This window comes from Saccoglossus kowalevskii, chromosome 5, assembly GCF_978046115.1.
Source record: "Saccoglossus kowalevskii chromosome 5, keSacKowa6.1, whole genome shotgun sequence".
NCBI lineage: Eukaryota > Metazoa > Hemichordata > Enteropneusta > Harrimaniidae > Saccoglossus > Saccoglossus kowalevskii.
In genome coordinates this window covers 11,083,144-11,105,438 of record NC_140645.1, presented here as the reverse complement: position 1 = coordinate 11,105,438, position 22,295 = coordinate 11,083,144, and the positions used below count along the sequence as shown (strand labels likewise).

Here is a 22,295-nt window from a genome sequence, read left to right as displayed (position 1 = left end):
GAAAGAATACTAATATGTGTGCTGCCAAAATATCGTTTGTAATTTACAATTATACTCAAAATACTCAAAATGTATTTATTTATAGCTGAACAAAATGAGAGTGTTGTTAAGAATGAAATAATTCTCCAAAGAATATCAACAATTGTCACACTTACGTCAATGTACTTGCAAACCCTGGGACAATAATCTCCAGCAAACTCTTCGTGGTAACATGGATAATGTAAACAACATCTAAATACCACTATGAACGTGAAGTTTTGACCACACCTCGTCAACATTCAAGACGCAACTCGCACGCATGAATGAATGCAAAACATTAGTGAAATGTTATCGTATATTTTAATAGGGTGGTCATATTACAGCACATGTGCGCCTATTGTACATTTCTTGTGTTTACTCGTGTGAGTGTGATATACGTATGGGTTCCCCGTGCTGTGCCACCAGCGGATGACCATGCTAACGATATATAAATTGATTCATATGCTCATAAACCAACCCGCTGTTATCAGTATTGAACGAACAAGCTATTCATTCAAAACTCCATTTGTTCACAATAATGATATATGATAATTATATAGTTAAAAACTAAGAGTGCGTTTATATTGATATTGTAATTGATCTCATTTGATCTCACCGACACTATAAAATCAGCTCTAAATACCGTGCCACTGGAAACACCTTCACATTTACCATTGTGTACGGGTGTCGTTGTCGTCACGTGTACCTGTGGCCCTTTGTACAGCTGCACGACACCTACAAAGCGCTCACCATGAATAACCGCGAACACAATACAACTTTTATACGACGTTAATTATTCAAAACACAAATATGTTAATTATTTATTTCTACACTTTCTCTATTTATATATTAAAGTATAAACAAAGGCCACTTTAGTGACTGACTGTGAATTATAAACTGTGTGCTTAATCCTTCATGAAGAGATATCGACCATAAACTCCATGGCCGCCTATATTGGCTGACTACTCGGGGATCCACCAACGTGGGTGCGTACTTTACGACTCCAACACATATTAGCAATTACGTTGATGAATACAGCCATCCCTATCCAGCCACCAAATGCTGCCAGTAGATCTGCCAACATCTGAACTAACTGTAATAATAATAATAATAATAATAATAATAATAATAATAATAATAATAATAATAATAATAATAATAATAATACTAATAATATTTTCTAATAAACGAGGGGGGGGGGACCATCACATAATTACTTCAACGTGAGTTATTGCACGATAAACTTCAATAATAACATAATGGAAATTCAGCAATACTTACGGTAAAGGATGGTACTTCGACAAATACCATGGTCGACATATCACTCATGTAGACGTTCACTGAGACGATGTTCTCTCTGTAACGAAACATGGCGTATTACACGTGGTAATAAAGGGAAAAAACTGCGTGGTTATCTCAACAATATTTAGTTGGTTATTTGCGTGTAAGGTTAGATGGTATTGCTTATAAAATGTAAGTTGATCGTGGAATGGCAAAAAGCGTCATAATTTACAACTCAAGAAGGAGGAGACAGTAACATAAAACACAATATTGTTGACAACATATGATAACCTGTATGTTTATGTCGGGGATTATTCTCAGATTGTCACTTAAGCCACCAGTTTAAAAAAAAACCATGTGATTTCCTAGACGGTGGAAACCTCAGAACTTTACATAAAAAAACATTCACTGAAATAATCATCAACGTCACATGTAATGGGAATGTACACTTTTACCTTATTCTATCTTCATCCATATCTTCGTTGTCGTCATTAACAGTTTTTACATATCTGGCGAAGTGTTCCATATATACCTTAGAAGGCCAGTTGGAATCTGATGTTGTTATCTTATAGTCTCGCTCTCTGATCAAAAAGACATGACGTTATAAGATACACGTGTTTTATGTGATGTGTGTATTTGGAGACATTGCGTATATCTTTAAATATATATTTGTACATCTGGTGTGGTTGTACTCAACTCAACAAGGTAAAGGTTCACGTAAACAATATATAACAGGTAATATATTGACACAGGTAATCACAATATACAAGTTCAAATACATTGTACAAAATGGGAATGTATATTTTCAAACATAACTTTGGTAAGATGGAGTTGATGGGTATATGTTTCACTTTTGATACACCTTACAATTTTAAAAGTAAAGTAAATAAAAAATAATTAGTTTGTCTTCATATAACTGGGGTGAAATTCATCTTTCTTGGGAAATTTGAGGTCTATGTTTTTTTTCGAATATTGGTTTCTCCAATAAATAGACATATACTAATAAAGCATGGTTTCCTAATAACGGAATTTCCCTTTAAAGTTGAATGTGATACAAACAAATTGCTACAATGTCGTTTTAACATATTGGGCGTGAACAGTGCAGCACAATGAAGAAAGATGCATTCATGTTAAGTCTTATGTTTTACCGCCGTGTATCTCGTGTAAATCGCACCATCAGTTAGCGCCATGTTTGACGATCAACTTTGTTATCATAAGACGGACAAGAAAATGGGTTAACTGGAAATGTTTCGATGTTTTTTTTCGTTTCTTACGTATACTCGGGATTATATATAATGATTACATAATATAAAAGAATGCATCGCATCTCACCTGCATGGTGGGGGACATCGGCAGAATAGATTACCATTGTTACGGAAATGCGTCATCATCTGAACACACATATCTGTGAAGAATGGGAATAAAATGCATATCAGTGGTTGAGGCTTGTATACATGCATCGAGACCCGTGTTTAAAATTACTGCTCGCACGGGTAACTATTCAATCAGGCTGGTGACAATTTCATGTTACTGGCCTTGTGGTCGGGTAGATCTTTTGAGTAAATAATTAAAATATTACTTTTTGCAAAACTCACAACATGTGCGCGGATGTATGATTGTTTTCAAAGTTATGTAACTAGAGTATGATGTGTCTGTTTTGACACATGCAACATGTAAAACAAGCATAAACAACAACAATCTATGAACGACGTGTGATTTGGCGAACTCTCACACTATGCATGATTTGAACTCTCACAATATGCGAGAGTTCCTGTTGGCGCGACCTTTTCAGGGCTGGATCATGAATCAGATTTGTCTTACTTGAATGAAAGTCACTGCAGTGACACTGATTGAATGAAATATAGTGAAACGATTGAAAGTAAATAAAACATTAAACACCTAAACAGGACTAGTAAATTTTTCGCAGGACTGGCAATTTTGGTAAACTATTTAGATATATTTCAAGCACTGTTCGAGACTGTTGCATGCATCGTGTTATTATACTTATGGTGATTAATTTACCTGACCTAGTACAATTACGTGCAGACGACTGCGAAAATGTTACGACTCGCTCTAATGTGGAAATTGTTCTTATTTGAAAAAAAAATCAAATTAGGTGATTAATATGCACAAATATTTACCGAAAACTAATTGGGTCTCTGCATAATTCTAGATTCATTGAAATGTGATGATTAGTACTTTAGATATCAGTAGAAAAGCTGAAAATTAATTATGCAAATTAGGTAATTAATATGCACAATTATTTACCCTGAAACTAATCAGGTCTCTGCATAGTTCTAAAGGATCTATGTACCAAGTTTCATTGAAATGCGATGATTAGCACTTGAGATACCCGTGGAAAAGCTGAAAATTAACTGATTATGCAAATTAGGTGATTAATATGCACAAATATTTATCCGAAACAATCAATCTCTGCATAGTCCTTGAGTATGTAAGTACCAAGTTTCATTGAAATGTAATGCTCACTACTTATATCAAAAGCTGAAAATTAATTAATTATGCAAATTAGGTAATTATATGTACTGATATTACCATAAAAACTATCAGGTCTGTGCAGTGTCATATGACATCTATGTACCAAGTTTCATTGAAATGTGATGATTAGTACTTGAGATATCAGTGGAAAAACCGAAAATTGCCTGATCATTATGTAAATTAGGTAATTAATATGCACGGATTTTTACCAGAATCTGCGCATTGCGTCAGAGCATCTCTGCACCAAGTTTCATCAAAATCCAATGAGTGGTTCTTAAGATAGCAGTGGAACAGTCGGACACACATACACACTTACACAATTACACACACACACACATACTTGTATTGCTATATGTTCTGAGGACTTCATTGGATTAACTTTTAATATAGTTGAATTAACTTTTAATATAGTTGCGATATGAACTCGATTAAAACGCGTTCCTATATAGGGTTGCGTTTTAATTGGAGTTTAATTAAACTCAATTACAATGCAATACAATGGAGAATTGCAATTTAATTAAGTTTAATTAAACAAGAGTTGAATTTCCCGTGACTGAACATAGAAATGTTTGCGAAGCTTAGGTTTAGTATCAGGGTAAGGTATGGTATAATTATATTAATATTAATATAAACTGAACCATACCTTCCCCCGATACTAAACCTAAGCTACGCAGAACGTATTAATAATCGAATTAACTATTAATATAAATTATGTTTTCCGAGGACTATGAAAAGGTCCTCGGAAGGTGTGTATGTCCTCATATAGCAATCCAAGTACACAGACACATTAACTGCAAAGACTCCCATTTTGTGCTTCGCACATGGGAGCCAAAAACTGCGTTACATTTACGTCGCGTTCGGATTTTTTATTTTGTTTTCACACCGGTCGCGGCAACAATGTAACCAGTGACAGAAATTCAATCATTTCATTGAACGCAATTCAACCCCAGGCAAATATAATTTGAAATTGTTTTTCGCTGGCAGTCCGGGTAATTATCTACTATTAAGTCTTGATTGCAAGCATTGAAATGAGTATAACAATAGGATTATGACGAAGGTGTGGGAAATTATGCAATTATGCGGTACGGGGTGACATCGTAATAATCTCGCATACAAGTTGTAACGTCATTACTATGTGGGCGTCATTTATGTACATGTTCATTCCGATGATGTGTGTTTAAAGTTTTTTGACCGATACATAGAGGCATTTTGGCAGTATTTGGCCTCGTATGGTAAACTGGTGTTTTGTTAAAATTAGTTTATAATGACTAACCTTGGTGTTCATCTAGCGCACTGCACATTGTCTCGCCATCCAAGACTACCGAAGTCACACATCCGCATTTATCGAGAAGATGATTCTGGAAACACTTTTCTTCGCAAATCTACAGATGAAAGTACAGTTCAATTATTTCCGATTCACCGCAGGCGTGTTCTCCAAATTCAATATATTAAATGATAAAATCGACCGCGATAAACGCCTTTCAAAAGGAAGCTGCCTTCATTCGTTTTTTCCCGAGTGCATAATGATTGTCCAATGCCGAAGATAGTTGTCAGAGACGTTCATTCCAAGCATTATTAAATCAAGACACTGCGGCGAGGCGTAACAGGGAGCACGTCTGTTTCCAGTGATAGGAGCATTTGCGGAGTTGCAAGTGCGAATGTTATGTTTCATTTTTAAATATATGTTCCTGTATTTAAATTACTCCCTCTTAGGAGGTTTTCACTAGTAGGGAACAGATATATATTTGTCTATGAAAAATTTGGTTTGACCGTTATTATACTGGGCTTTATTTTTTCATCTTCGCCAGCCAAGATTCGTTTATTCGGCCATCGCCTCACAAAGAAGCAATACTATGAAATACGACCACCATGAAACGCGGCGTCGTAATAAGTACTCGTGAGCATGGTGTAAGCTATATGCTCTCAGTAATATAATATGAACGTCACATGTATGAAAACATATAACAACTGTACGGTATGTCTCTGGGGTAAGAACTGGGAACTAATATGATAAGACTCTAGGATTTAAAACAATGATTTTAATATTTTGCCTTGATCGATCCAAGCTTGAGGCGGAAGCTTCGAACCAGGGGTCGTGCCGTACGTCGAACAAGGGAACGCGTGGAATCGACTGCGGTATTGTAACCGAACAAGTGATAGTCTACATAAATAGTTCGACCAGCTTTATTTTTTGATCAGTACAAGGCCACATACCTAAAACAATCCTGGCAAGGGGAAACTGTTGAAAAGACGCAAAAAACAAAATGATTGGGCGATTTTACGCGATCGTCAACACATACAACGCTACATTATATTTATGACCAGTTGTCACATGTTACGCCAACTCTGATTGGCGAATACTTTAGAGGCGCCTCCAATAAGGTCTATGCCTGTTAACGAGGTAAAATACGTGACTTCTCGGTTGAATCCCGCACTTATTCGTCGGGGAGTATGTTTACATCGAGCAGAAGAAACCGCGCGATTAGGACGTTGTATTTTTTTAACAGAATTGTAGTCTGCACGTTGATTGTGACGTCAGAGATTCAAATTGTGCATATCGAATTAGTCATTGTAAGAGCATATTCACTACACGCTATTTCAAGATGTATTTCAGTTTCCGAATCGCGCGGTTTTATGGTGCCGACTTATTGCGGAAGCCGCCAACTCGTGCGGGATCACCTTGGGTAAACGCTTATTTTAACTTATGGCCAAGTTTGATTGGATGCGCCTGTTGGAAAGCCATCCAATCAGACGCTGTGTAACATTGTGCGGTAAGCTAAAGAAAAACATGTCGGAAATCGCGACGTGTAGCATGCATGGTAACTTCAACACTTTTCTAGTAACCGTGAGTGTAGGAGTGTGTTTATATTGTTTGCCAAACCCCCAAAACGGGCGATGCATTTTTTCAATCCAGTTTTCCACAACTTTTATGCCAACGTTGCAAGCTGTTTGTGGCATACTTCGTCAGCAAAGTGACAAATATTTATGTGGACCATGTTTTGAAACTGTCAACTCTGAAAGAAAATATTAGAAACTCTACTCGACTGATCTTTCATTCAACTGTTACACACTTTTCGTGATTTGCCACTCCCTGTCAACAAACTCATCTTTTTCCAGGTAGTAATGCCTCAATTGTATTATTGTTTTGGTGATAGAAGAGACTTTTGATTTTGCAAAACTGCGTGATCTGCGTGATATTGGAATTACAGATTGGTATATAGACGTTTGTTCTGGCGAAAAAACGCAGTATTATAGGCAATACAAAACAAATTTTGGAACTGAAAACTATGTGTCATTGCCACAATTAAAATTGCACAGAGCAATAGCAAGACTAAGATGTGCGTGCCATCCCTTAGAAATACAAAGAGGCAGACATAATAATATCCCCAGGGAAGGCCGTATTTGTCATTTGTGCCTGCAAGAAATTGATGATGAATATCATTTTGTTACTAAAATGCACTGCATGGGACACAATCAGGAAAAAGTATCTCCCAAATGAGACACAACCCCCAAATTTGAATACTCTAGTACAACTACTAAGTTTCTCTAAAAGCCAAATCATTAACTCGTTAGCTCTATTTATAAGTGTTTTTTAATCAAAGATCAAATGAGAATAACCTAATAAGCTTGTATGTATATACATATTAATATCGCCATCACATTATATAGTGCTTATATTATCTATTGACACCCTCTTCATCTATATTTTCATACATATTTTGTAATATAAATTTATTTCTTGTCAATAATTAATTTGTATGATTGTAAGATACAATTAATAAATTATATATTATTATGTGATCTGTTCTGCTTGGGTCGCCATAAAAAAAAACCGCTCTACTGTACAAGATAGCTGATTAGCTGTTTATTGTTGTCGCATCTCCCCCTCTTTGTCGTTAAGACGCCTATTAAATACACACTGTCGTGGTTCAATCTGCCAAGGATTTTGTATTTGCACTGTGCGTCTACTCGTGGTCGCGAGGCGCGTATACTGTTTTCAAGTTTGAATCTCGTGTTTCATGTTTTACATGTTTGTATCTGTACCGTAATTTGGTCTAGCGAGTTCAAGCATTGTCACGTGCCATGATTTGAGTTTTCTGGAGTGCGTTCGCGTCCTCGCCTCGGGTGACCCGCGGTGCTTCGCGCCTGCCCAGTGACGTAACAACTGGGGCGACTCGGAAAGTGTTTACCGCCCCTGCTTGCAGAGCCGGGGAAGTTTGGGAAACAGATAGGGAACCACGAAATCGATACGTAAATAGGTGTTTTGGTAATTTTCTCAAACATAAAATGCAACTGGGCGCGATTTAAAAACTAAATTTTATACATTTTACACGGATTTTGCTCGCATAGCAACGAACCACTACGATCACGTGATACTACTTCTCCAGACTTACGTTCGTGTAATCTACTTCCTCGAGGAACCCTTTCGTTGCCACGGGTCACTACTGCCATCGTCACTTGGGGCACTCCGAGGCAGCGACGCGAACGCACTCCTGACACACGTCGTAGTGCAGAATCATATATTAAAGGGCGGCAGTCGTCTTGCCGCGTCCTGTTCGATATGGGACGCATAGCGACGTATACAACGCGTGTAAAATACATTATTTATTTACATGAAATTCCAACACGCGCTGCGCGACGACCAACGCGCTTTAACATATTTTTTGTTGCACGTGCTAGTCAGACAAGGGGCTACGACTGAAGCAGATTTGCGCTTGTTGTGTATACAACAGTCAAAGCGGGTCTATGTTTTCTGAAATACGCAGCGTGTGGGTAACAGTGAAACCTAATGCAACTTTTACACCAAGGAAATTTTTTTGGTTTCAAGTACGTCATTGGATTATAATAATAATATATTGCAAGTTATATTTTTTCTGTTTGGTGCACTCCTGCGATTTAATTTCGTGAAACTAATTTGCTAAATTGGTAAAGGTATTAACATGGAATTTATACATTACCTTCGCAGAATAATTGCCGTCGTTTTCAGGATAGGCGGTGTCGTAACAATCACCATATGGTAACGGCAATCGTTCAACGGCAACCTAAAAAGAACAAGTATTAGCTACGATTAAACACAGTAACTCTGTAGAAAAGAAACAAAATCGTCTTGCACTGTCGTTAGAACTTAATGTAAACAACATTAGTCCTTTGCAGGCAAGCAAGCGACCCCTGGAAAACGGACGATTTGCGGGTTTTAGTATCACTTGTTTTTTTGTATTTTTGTCCGAGTAAGTCACACAACTCGCTGCCTCGTTCACAGTCAGGTTTGCAATAAACACTAATATTGTCTTTCAAATATACCTGTTACCCATGACAGATTAATGATTTGAAACACCATAAAATCCTGCAGCTAATTTTGTTTTTACATTTATTTGGCTCATTTATTTACATGCAAGAGGCAGCTAGCGTGCGCGTCAAGAACCAACTGCGATCGAGCCTAAAGGCTGCTGACGTAATCGGACAAAATATCACGTGCACTAGAAATCCTGTGAACGAGTGTGATTCCGCTTGTACATCGATAACTATTTACATTGTATTTATATTGTATTGAGACTGCGACGTTTTTAGTATTAATATTCGTAAGTGACGTGAACGTACCGTATCGAATGCCACCCCTGTACTCATTCCTGGTTTCAGGTCAATGCCATCCTGAGACGGAAAAGGTGTTTCCTCCGGTGAATGAATCTGTAGCCTCGTTCCAGAATTTCTTCCGAACAAACTCATTTGCTCTTCTTGTTCTATGTTCAACAATAGTTTCAGACCTAAAAAGTGTGTAACAATAAACGCATAAATGTGTCACGTATCAGGTTGAGGCGCACATTGCGTCACTAGTGTTAGAAAAAATGTGAGGTTAATGCAAAAAGTCATGAACGCATACGCTTTTTATACATAGTTCATATTTTGTTTTAACAATTGTTAAAGAAATCGTATATGGTATTACCGTTAATGGCATATATATCTTTACAATTAAATATATTGATAAGCCGCTTCTAGTGTATATATGTTAAATAGTGGGAAATACTGGGTAAGGTATAGTATGTGTTAGATTCACAAAACAATCTCAGCTATACTGACGCGTGCCACGTGTTCTTAATTTTAAGCGGAAAAAAACGACAAAGTTCAGTACAGAATATTGGTCACGATGTGTTCTGACGCAGCGTAATCACAAAATAAAGTCTGTATTGCAAGTGGTGGGTTTCATTTGTTATAAATGCATGATTGTATGGCATGGCAATTGGATTTGGTAGACGTATTTTTGAAAAGATACTGTTTTAAAAGAACGAAAGCATCTGGCGCTCTTTACCCGTGTTTGGCCCACTTCGTGCCGATTGGTGAACCGCGTTTCCATTGAAGGTGAAACAGTTCCCATACACGTTGTCTTGCATAACACGGAAATCACTGTAATTTAAACAAAACAAAAAAAAAACACGAAAAATTAAATGTGTGCTCAAATTAAATAGTAAGTATATTTACTATTAAGTACATTGATATACAAGAAAGTTACCATTTTCAGAAATAAAATTTACAATAACTGCCTTATATGGATGTTAAAATGTATCGCCAACGCGACCAACTTATACACGCTTGACATTTAACATCAGGTACCGACCACGCCTGCGGTTTAATTGCGCATACTTATCTTTTATTTCAAACGTTTAATTTTTTTAGATTACAGATTCGTGCACGCTAACAAATAATAGACGCAGCAGAACTTGAAGCGATTAGAAGTTTAACATGAATACATAAATGCGGGTCATTATTTGGGTGAAAAAGGAGCAAAATTAGAGAGTACGTCGAATGAGGGAAAATACTAGGATAACAACACAGAAATTTGCAATTTTTAGTGTTGACGTCATCGTCATAATTATAAAAGTATTATCTTGTCCATTTTAATAGTATAATTTGTATGACAATTGTCATGTCGTTAAGAAACATAAACGTTTTCTATTCGTATTTATACGAACACTGCGGCGATTTAATTTCGTCCCTTCGCTTATGCAGGTTGCGGTTTCACAATAGGACTACAATAGGATACTTCATTATTTGTGAAGTAGGCTGCGATCAGTATCTTCACAATTAAAATAAATCAATTATTTAAATCAACATTTAATGAAAGTTTCAATTATTCAAGCACCACAGTTAATACTTAAATGTTTGCTGGCAGTCTCCATGGCAACAGCGATCGCTTTTAATAATTGTATTATATATTTATGTAATTTCTGATATTAAATGTTAAGATGACAGCTGATAAAGGCATGACGGGAATACTTGGAAAACATGGAAGAAACCAGACTAAAAAGTAAATTGTCGAACGAGTACCTGATGTCGCATTTCAAACCATTGAATTCACATTTCATGATAAATTGTTCAGCTTGGTGTCCCAGTAACTGTATATCTCCTTTCGTAAGTTGCATCAGTTCCTTTAAGTCTGCAAAGTCAGCGGCCTGGCTTGCAACCATCAGCGGCACCCAGCGCAGCTCTTCCATATTCGGCAAAAACGTGAAAGTTTTGTTCACGTAGAAATTATATCTAAAATCTTCGTAAATACTAGGATCCGAAGAAATGCCGAGAAACTTTTTGTTCCAGTCGTCCATAAAAACGTTTTCTGTAAGATTAAAGCGACATGCAGATGCGGCGGCACGAAATTGTGCATGGGGGGGGGGGGTCTGCTAAATTTTGAAATCTAGATCCTCTGAAACGCTATTTCCTGCCTTTTGAGGAGCAAATTTTTGCTGACATACAAGAGTTTCAGCTGGATTTGTTGGGGGCCCCAACATTTTTTCGAGGGAGCGACCCACTGCCGCCCCGTGCCGCCGCCACTGACGCGCAGTCATGTTCGACGAATCGATGACAAGTTAAATTACATGTAATACTGTGATGTCATCTATCCATGTCACTTATTCGTTGAGCTGGTTTATACGGGCGAGGACTTGCACTGGTATTATCAACAAACCGAAGATAAGTGGATAATGCAGCCAAAGACGTCACACGTACCAACCAGATCTTCAAATATGTGATATCATGACATCATCATTGTTATCACATGGCCAACTAATTCAAATAGTTTAGTGTCAATATAATATTCCGTGAATATAAACAATTAATTGTTAAGGTTTTTATTTCAACATTAGACCACCAAACAAACGCAATCCCAGCGTTACTCGTCGAGACAAGAGAACAGTGATTGATGTTGAAGAACGTCAAGTTGAGACTTTCACCGGACTCGGAGTTGATGAGCCTTACGGAACTGTCGGCGACATACGGTCGTTCGTACGCGAAGGACTGACCGAGTTTGGGACGTATCCATTCGCTAAATCGTATATAATACAAAGAAATTGGAAAAAAAAAATGGAAAAAAAAATATTGAAAATTTATTGAAAATGCATCATACTTAACGCTGGTAACAAAGTTATCACTTCATTAAATCATAACCAGCGTACCTTCTGTGTAAGCGCAATTTTGTTCATCATTTCCGTTGTTACAGTGTTTGACACGATCGCACGTCTTCGTCTTTGGTATACACTTCATTTGGACGTCATTACATTCAAATGCATCCTCCGGACATTGACCTTAAAAGCAAATAATGAACATAGTGACTGATGTTGACGTGAACACTAGACAAGTGTAGATTGGCCGCGCGCGTACTGAATGCGCTGCGCTCAGCTTGTATCTTTTACGTGCGTTTGAGACGTTTCTAAGAATAGCTGCAATTGAGTTTGTTCACTACGTTACCATATATACGTTTTTTGTGTTTTCAACATCATGGTGCGGTTTAGAGAATTCACAAATGCATAGCTGTCAATGTGATCGTGATGACTGTGTTTAACATGTACTGTGTATAGTTTAATATCCTTTGTAATATGTACCTTCCACCCTGACATTATGTTTCCACTCATCTTAATAGTTTAGTTGGATATCAGTTCACAATTAACACGCTTTGAGTTCTTTTGAGAAATTGCGATTTTCACTGCCATCGGGGTTTTGACATTTCACTTTGATTACAATCAGACATTATAAACCGTTTTGATCCGTGCCGAATATTGCATTTACATAATATTATTTAGGGACGCGATTGTCTGTACATCCGTTTACGTACATATATAGTATTACGTGTGGGATTCATCCATCGGTCTAAATTAATTGCTTACAGCGCACGTTAAAGATGAATATTTTGTGAGGAATAAATGATTGCCCTGGCTTGACAACTGAAATACGTACTTATCCGTTGTTCTTACCAACAGCTAGGCCTGCTCGTCTTTCAGTTTTTTTTTGTAATGAATGCGAGAGTTGATAATATAGAGCCTGTTGGAAATAACTGCCAAAACTTGGCGCCATTGTGCATAAATTATGATCCCATATGTCTTATGCATGTCTAATAGCACTGCGGCATATATGGGGAACACCGTTTCTCAATAAAAACAATTAATTTCAACACCGCCCTATCAATCAGCTCTTGGACTTCCAAGATGCACATATTTTCTTTGCAGCGTTTTTAGTCAAATAACATTAAGGCATGACATAACCAGATTTGCCGAAAATGTCGACCCATGACCGTGAGCCGAGCTTTCTCTTCTTTGCTACGGATGATATGCATGTGTTTTTTTTTGTTTGTTTCCTGACCACTACAGCGACATCTGACGCTTCTGCGCTTTGCGTTATGGATATTCTAACACATTGTATTACATGCCAGTGACCTAATTTACATAATAGAAAAGCTTATTCCTTGTGTAGCCAATCACCGGGACACACAAGGTTCCGCGAGTTCTACTAGACGCGTACATTTCTGTCGTTGCCTAGCTGTCATTCGCTTAATTGCTTTCTGTGCAGGTAGAATTTAAAGCAATGGAATGAAATACGACATATTGAAACACAATCTGTATAGTGTAAACGCGCATTGTGCTTCACTATACAACTACGCACAGACAGACACCAGATTATGAAATAGACATGTGCACACAATTAACGTTACATTGTTTATTGTTTTCAATTCGCATTTTCACCAATAACCAATTTTGATTTCTGTTTATTTGAATATATTTAACAAGATTAATTTTCTATATATTTGTTTTAATACACAGTGCACATTATCCGGGTCGACTGATTTTGTCGTAACTAAAAAAAAAATACTTTAAACCATGTTTCATAGCGACGAAACGAAATCACTTTATGAAATACAAAATTGTCAGGGTTATAATGGGCTTGCTTATAATACTCATCCGATACCAAATAGTTAAAATAAAACACGCGGCTAAATATATTGAATGTATATTTCGAATTTCGCGAATCCAGCGTTTCATATTTATACTGTATGTTTGTTTATGTGCCAGTAACTTTAACTTCCACACTAGAGTTGAAGTTTCGAATTATTGTGGATAATAAATACCTACATTCATAACTTTTGACATAATTAATACATCATAGGTAATTTGAATTTAATTTACCATTATTGTACGGACAATTACTTTCGTCACTTCCATCATCACAGTCATTTATGTAGTTACACAGGGCTGCAGGTGGAATACACTGCGAGTCGCATATGGTCCAATCGGCGGGGCAGCTGCTGACATCAGCACTAACAACATCTATGAAGAACGAACGTTGTGATTGGTCGAATGCATTATTATATGAATAACGACTTTTCGTCAGTCTGCAGATAAGCTAGCTAAACATATAACGCCCTGAAGTACAATTACATGTTTTCTTGTGAAGCAACACTTCATATATATAGAATTGATTGATGTACATACATGTTTAATAACAAAAAAGTAATATTTAATACAATTGCGATGTTTAACCTACCGCCATTGCAAAGTCCGCTTTCCATGAACCCCTTGACGCACTGGTTGTTATCGCAGGTGATATCGCCTTCGATGCAGGGACCTTTATGTTTAGTATAAAAATAGCAAAAAAAAAAAAAAAAAAAATCTTTTTCTCACGAGATTGAACATTTTGTATTGGACGTGCGGGCTGGCTACGCAAACCATATAACAAACAATGTTAATTTACCCTTTTATGTGTCGAATGATACAATGTACCCCTTACCTGAATAGCGGGCGTATTTTTCAAACCACTTCAACGGTCCGTCTAATGCCATTATACCTCTGAATTCACTCACAGCAACAGCCGAACGGCGGAGTTTGTTAATATTGCACACGGTAACTGCCGGGAATTGCTGGGTGGACGCAGTTTGTTTTCCGATTTTGACATCTATCTCATAGGCGAGATAGGACGAGACAGAAGAAAACACTTGTACGACAAACAAGAAGGCAGCGATCGTCAGTGTGACGGACCACAATATTCTTTGTCGTCGACACATCGTGTTCACCAACGAGTCAGCCATTTCGTTCGCAACTGAACTCATATCTGGCGGAAAATTAATCTCAGTCTGATAATGAAACCAAACATGTCACATTGTCATCATAATAACGTTACTTCTTTGTTTAATTTTTATTTGAGGGATTGCTTTGATATGTGCGAACGAGAGAAAATCCTAAAATAAAGAATCACAAATAACATACTTGCCTAAAACGGATGTTCTATGACCTGTCTGCTGACCGTCCCGTGCGACGAATGAGCAACACTATCGTCGTCGCAGTTATTAGTCTGACAATTATGTTTAAATGATTAATCATATAATCGCATATCTTATTAGCATAGCATTTTAGATCACGTATTTTATTACAGTGAATCGGCCCGTAAACATATTCATTAATTTTACACATATCAAACATTCTATATTTGACGCGATTGTCACTGGGATGACGTATGCCTGAACTCCAGTGTCCCGTGAAATGTCACTAGCCGCTGTTTAGTGACCTAATTATCTATATCACTGGGATATTACGGAATAGGTAGTGATACATAAATCATATAAGTAGGCCGTTATTATCACCTGGTTGTGACGTCACACTATCAGGGCATATGTGTGATATCATACCGGACTACTTTCAGAGTTTACATGATCTGATTTGCCGCTACGGCCAATAAGTTGGTTATGGTTTGAAACAACAAATATACATCTACTTGGTGAAACTACTGATATATTTACAATATTTATAGTCATTTTTGCACGCCTTAAATTTCCCATCCCTTCCCCATCGTAAGCCGCTCTCCTGAGATTTCACCAATAATAACAAAAACGCCGAAAATCTCAAGATTAGGAGTCAAAAAGATCAATCGGTTTATGCATATAGTGCATATTATTCATCTCAGTGACGTAATGTGAAATGTCACTATATGGCAAATGTCATAATATTCACGTTAATTTTCACCATGTGTGTAATAGTACACAACTAAAAAATCGTGCAACTGAGCCGTTCATAACACATCATTAGCAGAAAACACTTCGTCCGACCTACATAAAGCAGAAAGTATATACAAGAGTTCATTATGAGTTGACGCAAACTCAATATCATTGATTTAACTTCCATTGTAAAACTATAGAAAAATGTACCAAGAACGATAGTTCCACACTCATCGTCATCAGACCCCGAATCTGCATAATTTGAAACGTAAACATACTTCCTGAAATTCGTCTTTATACTACAAAAAGCAAAACAAAACTTAGCTTTCTGTACTCATGCTCTGTAGACATACACCTGCTTTGTTTCTCAAATTTGCTAGAATAATTAACAATCTTATCCATACGCTTAATTATTAACATTACGCATAATGAATATTCATGTAAAGTCTATATAAAGTCGGAAAATGATAATTAATCGTATCATATCAATCAAGACAGACACGAATTCTGTGCAGTATGGTAATTACAACATCACCTGGTAAAACTATTCCGGTAACCTCCGCTAGTTCTTTTGTTGTCGGCACGTTTGCAATGCTCATTTGGAAAACAGAAGCTGCATAGTTCGTCGTCAGGACCGAGGACATGTGCGGAGTAGAGGCGGCGGCACGAACTTTTGCATGGGGAGGGGGGGGGGAGGATCTGCTCACAATCCCGCCCGACCTTAATAGGGGGTCAGGGGCATCTTCCCCTTAAAAAATTGAAATCTAGAACTTCTAAAATTTTGCTCTCACAAATGTTTTGGGCTAATCTGCACTGGCTCGGAAGGTTGTAAATGATTAGCTAGTTTGAATTTGCATAACAATACTGACAATGAACGTGCATTCAACGCTACAAGTTTTTTTGTTTTTTTAGCCAATCAGAATTCATCTTCCGAGCCAGTGCAGATCAGCCGAATGTTTTCAGCTTGATTTTAGAGGGCGCCCCCAACAATTTGTTTTCGATGGGACGACCACCCAGTGCCGCCATCACTTCGAAATGTACAGATTCCTTCACATGTACGGCAATGTTTATACCTTTTATCACATTCATTGGTTGGATATGTAGTTAGGTGTAACCACAGTTTTATCATTAGGCACTTATTAGTGTAAATATGTAATATGTGCACATCGGACGCGTACTTTTCATTACGTTCATTGGTCGTAATATTGGGATATTACGTGGCTTTGTTTTTCATTAGAAATGTATTAGCATAAAGCCGCCTAATGCATAAAGTTTTCGTTTGTATATTGAGATTTATTTTTCACAACATAAATTTATTGTAGTAGTTTGATAAAGCGCGGCTTTGTTTTGTCCTTCGTTGTAGCCTTTTTAGATTATTCAGATATTAGTATATAAATATACAAAATATGAATAGTTAAATAGATCCTGCCAAACGTGACGACATCACAATACAATGTACTCTGAATTATTAGTTCTGATGATTTATCTGTTTATTTGTCTGATTTATTTGTTGTTTTAAATAAAAATTACCGACAATTCTATCTAGTTTGTCACAAGTATTCAAAGTAATATTTATCTATTGAGAGTAATTATTATAATGTAGCTTCTTCACTGTAAGCAGTTCGTACGCCACAATAACTGCGTTTTGACCATAGTGTGGATTTGTGCATTTTGCAAGTAACACCATTAACCGAAATATACAATTTCAACTGTTTCACCATGGGCAAATACACACTACATATTTGTAGTATGTTTTATATATTTTTTTTATTCAATCTGAAATGTAAATTTATGAAATTGTTGACCTTAATACATATTCAATGTTATAATCTATGTTTTGGCAGATATATCTATAGGTTATATAGCTATACTGGACGCCATCATAGATTTGTAGGGATCAGTAGTCACAGAAAAAATAGCAAGATTGGTTTTACATTTTATTGACACAGTCTTGTTAACATGCTTACCAAAGTTTGTTATGGAGGCAGCAAATCAACACAAAAAGTCAGAGACAAAACAGTGACTATGACATTTTAAAATATAAATTTCAATAATTCATGTTTCCATGGTGTATAATTTAACCTGACCCTGTAGTGACATTAATGGTCAATAGGGAAACCTCAATTCACATGATTTTATGGCATATACAAATAGTTGTAGCATTAATGATAGGTTCCAATAATTACTTAAACATCACTTCAAAAGGTTTATTCAGGCTCATGTAAAAAGACTTGGTGATCTGAACTGCAGACACATCGGAAAAGCTAAACTACACACATCTTGAGATATTGGCGTATTTTGTGATATTTAGTAAAAAGTTCAATCTGTTTGCATGAACCATTCAGATTACCGGGACTGCCATTGACATAGTACGGCGATATATAAACATATTGCACTGCAAAATTACACGAGCCGCCATGGTTTGAATAACAATACTTATTATACATCTGTCACCGTAACACCATAAGGTACAGCGTACCGTAATTTTGCGGTATTTTACGGGGTATTTTTACTCTACTCTATAAGCAAATGCGTATTCCAAATTTGGTATGATTAAGCGTACTCTAATAATAAAAACAAACATGGCTGCCATTGGGGTTTGACCTGACTCCACACAAAACAGTTCGCTGATTCTGTTCTAAACTTTTTGGATTTCGGCATTCCCATGATGTATCCTTGGGTGGAAAAGACAGTACTCCAGCCGAACTGTCTTTGTGCATACTTTGCGGTATTCTCGTAATAACCTCATAGTATTATACGTTACAATTACTGATGTGTACAGATACAATAATATAGTGAATGTACTAAAATACACATATATCTTCCCTCGGGTAAGTGTGCCACAAATTCAAAGGCTAAAGCTAAGTCTACTGGTCGAGTTGAGAAGACTTCTGGTGAAGACTGCTTTGCCAGAACGAGGCCTGTGACAAACACAATGTTTCCCGAGTAGAGTTCAGTAACTTGGTTCGGTGGTTTGACATTTTAATTCACGGGGTCTGATATACACGATATACGAGTTTCTGTTTAAATCCGATTAATTTATTTTCTCTTACAATCAATCTTGGCATTTATTTTGAAATTACTGGATTTCAGCACACTGTCAGCGATTTCATTAGGAGCCATAACATGCCTTATATATTCCTGATTATTAGCACTATGAAATGAGACCTTAGAAGTCTGAACAATCTATTCAGACTGAATCAAACAAAAACTTAATCAAATGTGTATATTGTAGAATTCCAAACAACTTTCGGAAAACTTGAAATCAAGATGTTTTAAAATCTACCATCCATCAAGCGTTATTTCTAAATAGTTCACCATGAGGGTACAACAGCACATATTATGTTGTTGATAAAAGTGATACAAACACTTTCTGCACAGATGAAGGCGTGACCATTCGATCCAACATACTCCGCTTCTGTTGCAAGACTAAATTGCAGCATGCAAGCAATGTGGCAGGATACAGTGGGCTTCTTACACACCGTGCTGTTCGGATGAGTAAAATGAGCACATAGAAGTATAATTAAACTCGGGATTTCTCATTTCATTGATTCATTTGCTTATGAATTAATCTCACACAACACAAAATCACCAATCATTTTTGCATGCGGTGTTTTTCGTACCAGACTGATATGTGAAAAAAGTCCACACACATTTTACAACTTACCTGTCACACGCAACGTAATATTACCGTAATTGGTATAGCACAGGTTCAAATACCAAAATGGCAACAGTAACAAAAAGACTTCCCTGGCGGCGATGATAAAATACGAACACGGAGCCAACAGATGAGGTTTCAACTGGTACTGGTATTATTATACTCTGCAAACATCAAGTACAATAACGCGGTACAACTCCACTACTCCAATAACTAGATACTTAAACTCCAATACAATTCAACGAGATCTCCGATCTGATCTCAGTGCTGAACAACTCCCCTATATATACCCACACTGTCTATAAATAGACCATTACATCAGCATACATAATGAATCTGGAACTTACTACAAATTTCTAGAATGTTCCATTACCTTCTATTGCTTCCTACAGTGTCCTATTACATATTCAACCAACTTCTAAAAATTCCACCCAGACACAGTACGGTTCTAGAACATTCCCAGTCACACGGAAGTGGTAAACAAGTCGTATGTGACATGCCTCCCCTCTCAAGAATATTATAACATATAATATTACATGACTAGCAACGGCGAAAATGATACGAATACGATAACAATTTCAAATAAAACAACAATACAATATATCAAATCGAACTGAATAAAGCTCTGAGTACAAAAATTCGAAAATCACATACAGTAGAATATAATAAAATATGAAATACAGTCATAAACGAATAACATTCTACTATACTGTTCAAAAGTTCCTCAGTCCATCAATCTACTCAGGTAGTCCGCTACCACATTGTCCCGTCCAGGAATATCCTCAACACGATAATTATATTCTTGCAGAGTCATCGCCCATCTCAGCACTCGGTCATTTGCAAACTTGGCTTTATCCAGGTAAGACAATGGTTTATGATCTGTCTGCAAAATGAACTCCACACCGGCTAAATATAGGCGAAATTTATTCACGCCCCATACAATGGCTAAACATTCCCTTTCTACAGTTGAATATTTCTTTTCTGCATCGGATAACTTCTTACTTGCATACGCAACTGGATGAAGCTTCTCACCATGATTCTGCATAAGTACTGCTCCAATTCCTACCTGAGACGCGTCCGTCCGCAACAGAAATGGTTTCTGTTGGTCTGGCAACTTCAAAATTGGTTTGCCCAATAAGTATTCCCGCAAAGTGTTATATGCTTTCTCCTGGGCCTCTCCCCATACAACTTTGTTGGGTTGTCCTTTCCTTAGTAGATCACTCAGGGGTGCTGCAGTAGTTGCGAATAAGGGGATGTGGTCTCTGTAGTAATTGACCAGCCCAAAGAATGATCGGACACCTTTTTTGGTCGCTGGTCTTTGCGCTTCTCGAATTTTTTTCATGTTGCCGTGACTCGGACTCACCCAATTATGTCCAATTTCATGACCCAGGAATTCTACTGATGTTGCACCCAGAACACACTTGGATGGTCTAGCTGTTATGTCCGCTGCCTCAGTCTTCGTAACAACTCAGATAATACTTGAACATACTCATCCCAGCAGCTTGAATAAACTATCAGGTCATCTGTATAGCTTCCAACCCCCTCCATACCTGACAATAATTTCCTGATTCCCCGCACCAGAGTAGCTCCCAAAGTCTTCATTCCAAATGGCATCCTTAAAAATTCATAAGTTCCATCAGGAGTAACAAATGCTGTCTTTGGTATATCTTCTTCATCTACTGGTATCTGCCAATAACCCTTACTTAAATAAATTTTTGACAGGAACTTACTATTATGTAGCCTTTGAAATATGTCCCCTGTTGTTACCATTGGCTCAGGGTCGGTTACAGTGACCTTATTTAATTTCCTATAATCTACACATATGCGATTCGATCCATCCTTCTTCTTTACAATCACCACCGGTGACGCATAGGGTGATGTGGACTTCCTGATTACTCCCATTTTTAACATATCTTCAATATCTTGCCTAAGGTTCTCCCTTATTGCATATGGTAGTGAGTATGGCTTAGATCGTATTGGTGTATCATTTGTCAGGTCAATCTTATGACTGATTATCTTGGTCTTTCCTGGCAAGTCAGTAAACACCTTATCATAAGTATTGACTAAACCCACCAGTCTTTTCTCTGGTGTTCTGTCAGGTCTGTACCAATTTGAACATCTTTACCTGACTCCTTGGGTTTACAAGTTCCTAACTCTAGAAGATCATCTTCGTCTACAGCATTCTCTTCATCTGACTCGTTGCACCCCGCTGTAGCTGCGCGCACAGCATTCATCAAGTCTATGGCCGTATTTGGTGAGTAACTTGTCTCACTTCCATCTGGTTGAGGTGACATCTCCCGCTCAACATACAACTTTAACATATTTACATGATACGTCTTCACTTTGTCACCTACCGTCACTCGATAATCGTTTTCGCCTATTACCTGCTCCACCACATAAGGACCCTTCCACTGCATCAATAGCTTGTTGTTGTCAGTTGGCAGCAAAATTAACACCCTATCTCCTTCCTTAAGCACTCGTTTCTTCGTTTTACGATCATGGTAACACTTGTATCGGTTCTGTGCCTTTTGTAATTCCTCTCGAGCAATCTCTAAAGTCTGTTCTAACCGATCTCTCAACTCAAACACATACTGGTAA

At 37.3% G+C, this 22,295-nt stretch overlaps 1 protein-coding gene across 1 annotated transcript; it reads right to left on the bottom strand.

The window, feature by feature from the left end:
* Positions 1–320: 320 nt before the first annotated feature.
* Positions 321–15,162, bottom strand: LOC144341738 (degenerin del-1-like). Its single transcript, XM_085499522.1, has 13 exons — positions 14,839–15,162; positions 14,596–14,676; positions 14,238–14,378; positions 12,237–12,365; positions 11,116–11,401; positions 10,100–10,194; positions 9,394–9,557; positions 8,754–8,837; positions 5,069–5,177; positions 2,632–2,704; positions 1,755–1,880; positions 1,300–1,375; positions 321–1,111 (listed from the first exon to the last, which is right to left on the bottom strand). Exons 1-13 carry the CDS (start codon positions 15,155–15,157, stop codon positions 968–970), a joined length of 1,827 nt encoding a protein of 608 aa, XP_085355648.1. The 5' UTR covers positions 15,158–15,162; the 3' UTR covers positions 321–967.
* Between the last annotated feature and the right edge of the window lie 7,133 nt (positions 15,163–22,295).

Coding starts and splice junctions, on each gene's coding strand:
- LOC144341738 (XM_085499522.1), bottom strand. CDS start 15,157: ATGAGTTCAGTTGCGAACGAAATGGCTGACTCGTTGGTGAACACGATG. Junction 1,881..2,631: donor CGATGTCCCCCACCATGCAG/GTGAGATGCGAT, acceptor CTTTTTGATCAG/AGAGCGAGACTATAAGATAA. Junction 1,112..1,299: donor TCGAAGTACCATCCTTTACC/GTAAGTATTGCT, acceptor TTATTATTACAG/TTAGTTCAGATGTTGGCAGA.